The 10,308-nt window shown below is 36.9% G+C and overlaps 1 protein-coding gene across 1 annotated transcript in view; it reads left to right on the top strand.

Annotated features, from left to right (window-relative positions):
* Positions 1 to 8,332: 8,332 nt before the first annotated feature.
* Positions 8,333 to 10,308, top strand: part of LOC145674544 (uncharacterized) — a 62,730-nt gene continuing 60,754 nt past the window's right edge. The window contains exon 1 of the mRNA XM_081744711.1: positions 8,333 to 8,650. Coding sequence (XP_081600837.1) covers positions 8,525 to 8,650 — 126 coding nt within the window. The 5' untranslated portion in view covers positions 8,333 to 8,524. The remainder of the gene's footprint in view (positions 8,651 to 10,308) is intronic.

Genomic DNA, 10,308 nt, shown 5'->3' with positions numbered 1-10,308 from the left:
AACGGGTCTCTCAACCCAGCCGGCCTCTGTTCATTGTGGAAAAAATGAAATATTTCAGTTTAACATTCAATGATTATGCTCTTTGAGCTAAGAAAAACGATGATTAAGGCAAGAGAATGATGGTGGAATAATTGATGGAATGAGCAGAAGGAAGGAAAGAGGAGTTCCCCGAGAAAACCCATGGACATGATGGTATTCATTGTGGAAGACTGTGTTTCAATATCTTAACGCTAGCCATTTTTTTAAAAAAAATCAACGGATTTTAATGGCGATTGTTTGAAAATAGTGGCCAAACTTCAGGCAATATTTTACGGAATTCCGCGAGAAATGCGACCAAAAAACAAACAATCGGCTAGTGATGATGTGTGCAAACAGCGGTTTTCTCGAAAATAAAAGTCAACTGGTTCACAAATTTGAGCGCACTTTCCCGCTAACCATTTTTTTTCTTTCTTTAAATTTTTCGGTCAATTGAATATCTTAGAATATTCCCTGGAGTTTGACCAATATTTCCCCACAATCGACATTCCAGTTCGCTGAAAACTAAGTACATGGCTAGCGATGATGTATTAGAACACCGTATTCTGCCATGCATAAGCATAGGCAGGGTTCGAAGTACCGGTCAGGAGTTCCACGGCAGGCCTGTCTGGCGCTGCGCAAGCTGTTTGGATCGCATTTCCGCACGATTAGGGTCTAACTGATAAATAAAATACCGGTGGTATAAAATAATATTCGTATTCACCCTCAATGCCAGCCTTAGTAGATAATTTATTTGATTTAACTTCATTTTAACAATAACATGATTTTCGTTTTCCACATATGATACTATATTTTAGTGCGGCCCAGTGCAAAGCTTTTGCTAAACAACTGATCCGGACAAAAAAACACATTGGTGACAGAGCTTTTTGAGACAATATTGGTCTCACTCCTAGCTACAGAAGGGGAAGAATCAGGCCTGTGGGTAGCCCAAAAATGTAGGGGAGGGGGGCGATCCAACCATATTATAGTTCATCACCATATTATTGTTCATTTGCAAGTTTATCGTGAAAATTTAAGGGCGTCAGTAAAAATTTAAGGGGAGTCCGGCCCCCTAGATCTCCAATGGATACGGGTCTGGAAAGAACACTACAATATAGATCATCATAAGTTTAATTGTGAATGCCACGACGTTCTTCATTGAATTTTGCACGTCTTGCAAAGCGTTTTCAAGACAAATGCTTTGGTTCAATTTGAAGGAGGCTACACAGAAAGTGATATTTGAATAACAATACAGTCAAATAGGTGTTCAAATACATTTTATTAGCTTATTGACCCAGTATGCCAAATGGGGGGCAATTTGCCAGGTGTAAGACGCCATTACCCTTCACACCCTTCCAAATAATTGCCCTTATCTTGCAAAATGCGTAAGGTTTGATCTTACTACTGTGTTGGGCATCCAGAACTCCCTGATGCCAAAACTAAAGCGTCTATCTCAGGAAATGGTTCTTCAAACTTTCTGCAAAATCTGTTCAATTTTGAAATTTTAACCCTCATAATTCGAACACGCTTGCGATCAAGGATTTCTCCGGTTGCCTAATTGTTTCATATGTACAAGGAGATGGGAACCATGGGTGTTTTCACGGCTGTTTATTTGCTTCAATAATTTGGAAGGTGAAGGAAAAACATATTGTAACATAGGTTTAGTAAGACGGATATATAGGATTTCTTACTGCTCTGTTTCATCTAAATTCTCTTACCGCAAGCTTCCATATGAATTGTTTGGCGTGACTTTCGCTTGCAGTAAGCTTAATAAAGCTTGCCATTGATGAGTTACGCTTATACATGGCTTGCGATTGAGATAATTTGACTTGCGTTCCAGTTGTGAAGACAAGCTTTCCGCAAGCCTTGCCCTGATGTAACTAACTTGCTTGCCAAAAGCTTGCAGCAAGCTAATTGGCTTGCATAGTAGAGCTTGCGGCAAGCTAATTGACCTGCAACAGCAAGTTTGGGCAAACTTGCAGCAAGTTTAAATTGCTGTCTGGGTAGGAAATGGTATGCACATATTCAAACATATATATCAGCAGCATCCTGGATAATATCAAATCTGATATCCCATGTAATTTTTCTCTGCATGATTTGACTCCTTACTCATATATGTGTGGCTTCAGGATCGATATCTATATTTTAAACGGAAAATTATCTATGTTCACTCCAAGGGTGCTAGCCACAAAATTCGGCGCTCATTCCACCATAACAAATGCCAACTTATTGGACCGAAATCCGGACGTTGACATACACAATTTTTATCCACACATAACTCAATGTATTAATAACCATATTAGCATGGTGGCAATTTAAAGAGTTTTCGCATAACAAATTTAACCATCTAATTTTAGGGAGAGCGATTAATTTGTTAAGATGGATGGTTTTGATTGTAGAAATACAAGTAGAGATATCAGATCAGATAATTACCCAAAACTGGTGTTGTGGCCTTACGTCAAAATCTATAGCACCTGTCATATTGAATTTTGAAGTTAGGTTATGAATTAAACGAATTTGGTGACAAAGTCGAATAATAACAGTGTGTTATTAAATTGTAACCAGCATGTACTCACCTAGATTTTGAGGAGTGAAGATTTTGAGAGGTTGATCCTTCTTGTCTGATGGTCACTTCAAAACTCTCTCGAGTTCACTCCTCTTTTTGTCCACCTACCTTTTCTTCCTAGTTTTTTGTAGCGTCATTTCTTCCGCTTACATTTACATTTTTAGAATTACCTCATAGCTTGAAGTAGGAAGTGTTTATTATTGCCTTGACACATTGCTACATAACATAAGTTATATTTCCTATTAAGGTGGATCACTACCCGGAAGTCAGTATAAGAATTAGTTCATTGCCTTAACCAACTCGTGAAGAAATGGCACATTTATAAATATTGCACTATAAAATTGAGTTACGCGTCAGCTACAACATAAGATACTATTTCCTGTGATTATGCATTCTGTTATCTAAAAAAGTAACATATAAGACTAAAACTTGATGAGTTTTAAGATGAGTACGCAAGATGGCGCTTGCTGTTAGATTTTGCTACTCCTGTACTCAATTTTATGAAATTTTTACTTACAAGCATAAATTATTTTATAAGTAGTTGTCTCGTTACGGAATATGGATATTATATGACGATTTTTTGTGTTATGTTTTACATTTTATCCAAATATAATTCTATGTTTACGGAAATATATACTTTCAGCGGCAGAATCTTATGCTTGCGCAGGACGTCATAATGCTTCGTTGCCAAACTTGCATGTGTACTGTTGCAGTCACAGTAGTAGGGCAATTCCTTGTTAGCGTTTCAAGTTCAGAGACGGAACCTGTGAATTGTGACAAAACTATTATAAATAATAAAAGTGGAAAATGGGGAAACGGAAGGAATCATATACAAAAAGAAGAATCCAGCTCAAAGTAAAAGATCGAAGAGCCAAGGGAAGCAAAGAGAAAGGTAGAATAATTTGAAGAAACAGCTAAGCGCTTTTCAATTTTTAACTGTTTGTTTCCACGTAAATATTATTGCACACGTGTAATACAAAGGTAGTTTATTTTGACGATCATTTTGAACGTTAAGTATGTAATGTGTGTTTTTTCTGTTTTCTTCTTTCCTTTTCTTTCTTTATTTATTTTTGCTGAAACTCCTTTTGCTTAGGTAAAATATTATATATTATTGAAAATAATTTATAAATGTTTTTGAACTTTCATATGTACACGAACAGTTGCCTGAACTCATTAGTGGAAAATACTAATTAATTTCACTTACTAGGGAAGATCGTGGGGTGTTACTCTGGCTTCATACTGACCTTTGCTCAGTCGACTCCTTTTTACATATGAAACAATTAGGTAACCGGAGAAATCCTCGAGCGCAAGCTTGTTCGAATTATGAGCGTTGAAAGTTCAAAATTGAACAGATTTTGAAAAAGTTTTGAAGTAAGCACGCTTCTTGATTTTCACGCTTCAGTTTTGGTACTAGGGTGTTTTCTTGGGTGCTCGACAAAATAGTGAGGTCAAAACGTACGTATTTTGCAAGATAAGGGAACTTATTGGGGAATGGTTGAAGGGTAATGGTGTCTTACAACTTGCAAATTGCATCCTGTTCGGCACGCCGGGTCAATAGGCTAATAAAATGTATTTTCCACCAACGATATTGTCATTCAAATGCCACTTTTCTGTGTGTCCACCTAAACATTAAACAATGACATTTGTCTCCGAAACGATTGGTCGCGGAATTAACTTAAACGGGTCTCTCAACCCAGCCGGCCTCTGTTCATTGTGGAAAAAATGAAATATTTCAGTTTAACATTCAATGATTATGCTCTTTGAGCTAAGAAAAACGATGATTAAGGCAAGAGAATGATGGTGGAATAATTGATGGAATGAGCAGAAGGAAGGAAAGAGGAGTTCCCCGAGAAAACCCATGGACATGATGGTATTCATTGTGGAAGACTGTGTTTCAATATCTTAACGCTAGCCATTTTTTTAAAAAAAATCAACGGATTTTAATGGCGATTGTTTGAAAATAGTGGCCAAACTTCAGGCAATATTTTACGGAATTCCGCGAGAAATGCGACCAAAAAACAAACAATCGGCTAGTGATGATGTGTGCAAACAGCGGTTTTCTCGAAAATAAAAGTCAACTGGTTCACAAATTTGAGCGCACTTTCCCGCTAACCATTTTTTTCTTTCTTTAAATTTTTCGGTCAATTGAATATCTTAGAATATTCCCTGGAGTTTGACCAATATTTCCCCACAATCGACATTCCAGTTCGCTGAAAACTAAGTACATGGCTAGCGATGATGTATTAGAACACCGTATTCTGCCATGCATAAGCATAGGCAGGGTTCGAAGTACCGGTCAGGAGTTCCACGGCAGGCCTGTCTGGCGCTGCGCAAGCTGTTTGGATCGCATTTCCGCACGATTAGGGTCTAACTGATAAATAAAATACCGGTGGTATAAAATAATATTCGTATTCACCCTCAATGCCAGCCTTAGTAGATAATTTATTTGATTTAACTTCATTTTAACAATAACATGATTTTCGTTTTCCACATATGATACTATATTTTAGTGCGGCCCAGTGCAAAGCTTTTGCTAAACAACTGATCCGGACAAAAAAAAACATTGGTGACAGAACTTTTGGAGACAATATTGGTCTCACTCCTAGCTACAGAAGGGGAAGAATCAGGCCTGTGGGTAGCCCAAAAATGTAGGGGAGGGGGGCGATCCAACCATATTATAGTTCATCACCATATTATTGTTCATTTGCAAGTTTATCGTGAAAATTTAAGGGCGTCAGTAAAAATTTAAGGGGAGTCCGGCCCCCTAGATCTCCAATGGATACGGGTCTGGAAAGAACACTACAATATAGATCATCATAAGTTTAATTGTGAATGCCACGACGTTCTTCATTGAATTTTGCACGTCTTGCAAAGCGTTTTCAAGACAAATGCTTTGGTTCAATTTGAAGGAGGCTACACAGAAAGTGATATTTGAATAACAATACAGTCAAATAGGTGTTCAAATACATTTTATTAGCTTATTGACCCAGTATGCCAAATGGGGGGCAATTTGCCAGGTGTAAGACGCCATTACCCTTCACACCCTTCCAAATAATTGCCCTTATCTTGCAAAATGCGTAAGGTTTGATCTTACTACTGTGTTGGGCATCCAGAACTCCCTGATGCCAAAACTAAAGCGTCTATCTCAGGAAATGGTTCTTCAAACTTTCTGCAAAATCTGTTCAATTTTGAAATTTTAACCCTCATAATTCGAACACGCTTGCGATCAAGGATTTCTCCGGTTGCCTAATTGTTTCATATGTACAAGGAGATGGGAACCATGGGTGTTTTCACGGCTGTTTATTTGCTTCAATAATTTGGAAGGTGAAGGAAAAACATATTGTAACATAGGTTTAGTAAGACGGATATATAGGATTTCTTACTGCTCTGTTTCATCTAAATTCTCTTACCGCAAGCTTCCATATGAATTGTTTGGCGTGACTTTCGCTTGCAGTAAGCTTAATAAAGCTTGCCATTGATGAGTTACGCTTATACATGGCTTGCGATTGAGATAATTTGACTTGCGTTCCAGTTGTGAAGACAAGCTTTCCGCAAGCCTTGCCCTGATGTAACTAACTTGCTTGCCAAAAGCTTGCAGCAAGCTAATTGGCTTGCATAGTAGAGCTTGCGGCAAGCTAATTGACCTGCAACAGCAAGTTTGGGCAAACTTGCAGCAAGTTTAAATTGCTGTCTGGGTAGGAAATGGTATGCACATATTCAAACATATATATCAGCAGCATCCTGGATAATATCAAATCTGATATCCCATGTAATTTTTCTCTGCATGATTTGACTCCTTACTCATATATGTGTGGCTTCAGGATCGATATCTATATTTTAAACGGAAAATTATCTATGTTCACTCCAAGGGTGCTAGCCACAAAATTCGGCGCTCATTCCACCATAACAAATGCCAACTTATTGGACCGAAATCCGGACGTTGACATACACAATTTTTATCCACACATAACTCAATGTATTAATAACCATATTAGCATGGTGGCAATTTAAAGAGTTTTCGCATAACAAATTTAACCATCTAATTTTAGGGAGAGCGATTAATTTGTTAAGATGGATGGTTTTGATTGTAGAAATACAAGTAGAGATATCAGATCAGATAATTACCCAAAACTGGTGTTGTGGCCTTACGTCAAAATCTATAGCACCTGTCATATTGAATTTTGAAGTTAGGTTATGAATTAAACGAATTTGGTGACAAAGTCGAATAATAACAGTGTGTTATTAAATTGTAACCAGCATGTACTCACCTAGATTTTGAGGAGTGAAGATTTTGAGAGGTTGATCCTTCTTGTCTGATGGTCACTTCAAAACTCTCTCGAGTTCACTCCTCTTTTTGTCCACCTACCTTTTCTTCCTAGTTTTTTGTAGCGTCATTTCTTCCGCTTACATTTACATTTTTAGAATTACCTCATAGCTTGAAGTAGGAAGTGTTTATTATTGCCTTGACACATTGCTACATAAGTTATATTTCCTATTAAAAGAATGCTTTATCTAGACATAGTTTTGAATTGTTACGAGACTTCCTTAATTTCTTTACACGTGTGAATGACCTAACAGCACCAGACTGGGAATCGAGTTTTATTTGCATTTAATATATGAAGGTTTACAAAATATTAATGTCAAAATTAATAAAATATGCCCTTTACCAACATGCTTTAATCATATTACAGTATTGACACTAGAGGGCGTAAGGTAATACACGTCACTCACTCTGACGTCACTAAAAGAAAACTTGATAAATAAAAGCACATAAAAAGGCCTGTATGTGCAACAATATCGACTATCGTAAACAAAAATGCAAACCTTATGTTGCTTTGACGCTTACTAGCATCGAAAGGGAATTTCTTTTGTTGGCACACACATTCCTTATCTGCAGACCGTGTGCAATAGATTACAAAGTTCTTAGTAGGATAACATCTCTAAAGCATAATGGATGGAATTCATGGGTTCCAGGGGGGAGCCGATCGGTTCGATCGCCCCCAGAAAGGAAACTTACTTATTTTATATATAAAAATAAAACCCATTTCAGAGGTTGGCCCTCTTAAAGGTAACTGTAAGTAGCAGTATTCCAACACACTGCCCCTCGCAGAATTTCGTCCTGGATCTGCCCCTGATGGAAATACAGTACCTTAATCATACAGAAAGAGACCTTGCGTACGAGTTATGGCATAATTCTGAATATCTTAACTTAACGCAACAGCTGTATTATAAGCGTGATACCGATTACCGTACACTAAAAATCATATATTGTATCTCGTTGACGCAAACCCGGACTGAAGGCATAGAGCCTCAGTCGGTAATAATGTTCGGAAAGCGGTCAAACTAATGATCTCACCGTAAGAAATGTGATAAAACTTTAATTGGTATGTGGCCTGTCGCAAATTAAAACGCAATTTTCTGTTACTTTGATTAAACCTGTAGGAAATTACGTCCCTGAAATCATACTATACATGCGCATCAATTTCAATCGTTTAAACGACTACGAGTCCTCGTTCCATCTTCTTTTTTTATTAAAATTTGCAGATTGAACTTAATATAAATATTGCAATTAGTAATTATGACTGCTATATCTAATATCACAAAGAGAACCAGTAATTGTGTGTTGTGTTCATCAAACCGTTAATGAATTTGGGTGGAGATATAAATTATTGAATAAACTCTGGACACATAACGAACTGGCAACATTGGAAGTTTGCTAAATATCGCTTTTCAATTTTTCTCATGCTTGTTTACCTTTTGTTTGTGTCAGTTCAAACAAACGTCAGTAGTTGTTCTGCTACTTAAAGAATTTGTTTAACTTCAATTAAGTGCTATTTGCGAAATTTTTTAAATTGTTACCCTTCTTTAGGGAAATTGTTTCAGCAGCATAGCAGACAGATCAATTCGTTCGTACTTTTAACCTGGATATTTGCTGTTGTAAAGATGGAACGTCAAGAATGGCCTAAGCTGCGTTTTAGCGCTGTAGGAAACACTGTGAAACGCTTCGCTGAAACAACAGTCCCAACGATTTTAGCAATATTAGATCAGCAGATAGTCAACACTGAGAGTGTAAGTGATTTTTCAATAATAAGTATGTATATTTTTAGAATACTCATGTAGCTGTTAATTTTCTGTTACCTAATTAATTCGAATATTGCAGAATTGCTTCTGCCCAGTCCCTTGCACTTAAAACAGTATGTTGGCAAAGAAATCTGTGCAAATATTCCTACCAAAATGGAAGTTCTCGAATCAAACGAATGTGTTATCTCATTTTACGGCTGCGTAAACTTGTAAAATCTGCCCATGAATAACGTTACTAAATTTCACAAGAAGTTTGCTTAAGTAATCAAGATATATCTGAATTTTACCTCAAACATGTTTAAAGTAGAACTGTGAAATTCGAAGTATTCTTTCTACCAGTTATTACTCTACAACGATGGCATGGTGAAGTGGAGTGCTATGTAAAGGCAGTGTTTAAAGTAATCATAGAAGTGTTACATAGCTGTGCAACACGCAAGGAGTGTGTTTTTATGCCATTATAGCGTTTCTCCGCTATCCTTGTTCATTCGTATGCCTTCCGCTGCTGGCGTACGTTCTCCTTGCTCTTACTCGGTTAGTTATCGTCCGTGCTTTTTAGTGACCACATAGCAAAAGTTGTGGCCTTTGTGCACAGTAGGTGAACACTTGAGGTTAAGTTACAAAGTTGGTCGTCCGTATATAGCCGTATATTTTGAAAATTTAGCGGGAAGAAATGGATAATTTGCCAGTTTCCGTGCTTGATAATATGGGAAAGGATTAACTGCCGCATATCGAATAAGAAAATAGGGGATTAATTTTAAATGCTCGCTTCAGCTGGTATACTCACTCAAAAATGAGAAGTTACGCTCTATTTATGAAAATGGATCAAAACTTCCCAACCTTAACCTAACCTGTTCCTACCCCTACCTTACTCTACTGTATAGTACCTTACTCCACTATAGAGATGCAACAAAGCCGGCTTTTTTGAATCGATGGGTTTTTTTCACATAAAAAGCCGGCTTTTTTGGGGAAAAAAACGAGAATTTTGGAAATTTTGGCTTTTTTCAACTTCATGATTTTTCTATCTAAATAGCTTTCTTATAGTATATTCTTTAGTTAGATAAAAATTCCATGACCTGAATGTGATATTTCGCTCTGAAATTCACCATCAAGATGGATGGAGCACATGTTTTACGAATTAAAGCTAACATGAAGAATGTAGTATTTGAGGGCAATTTTAGAGGCTATTTAACTTTATTTTAACTTTTGAGTTATCGACATCTTTTTTCTTCTCTAGTTTGTCATCCGTGTTTCATTTCTAAGAGCTTTTAGTACTCTAGCTTCTAGCGCAAAAGTTAAACTTGCCCGTCAAAGCGTACGTTTTTCAATATATCCGTCAAACCGTACTTCCACATTTCTGTTATACTGTAGCTGTGAAGTGATTTAGCAATAATTTTCCGGACACAACCTTGAATACCAATTTATACAAATAATCAGTAGCGGATTTAGAAAAGTACTTTAGGAGGGTTTTTTCTGATTGTTTCGTTTCCTAAAAAGTCCTAATTTCATTTGGGAAGTGCTTGAAGTTTATGAGTACAGGCATAACTAATATTTCGTTTCGTTTATATGTTTAGCAATAATCTTCCGGATACAACTTTAAAAATCATTTTATACTGAGAATCAGTGGCGGATTTAGAAAAGTATTTTGG

This window comes from Thermobia domestica, chromosome 17, assembly GCF_964235325.1.
Source record: "Thermobia domestica chromosome 17, izTheDome1.hap1.1, whole genome shotgun sequence".
Taxonomy (NCBI): Eukaryota; Metazoa; Arthropoda; class Insecta; order Zygentoma; family Lepismatidae; genus Thermobia; species Thermobia domestica.
Note: the sequence above shows the minus strand (reverse complement) of the source record. Positions and strands in the feature narration are given on the sequence as shown.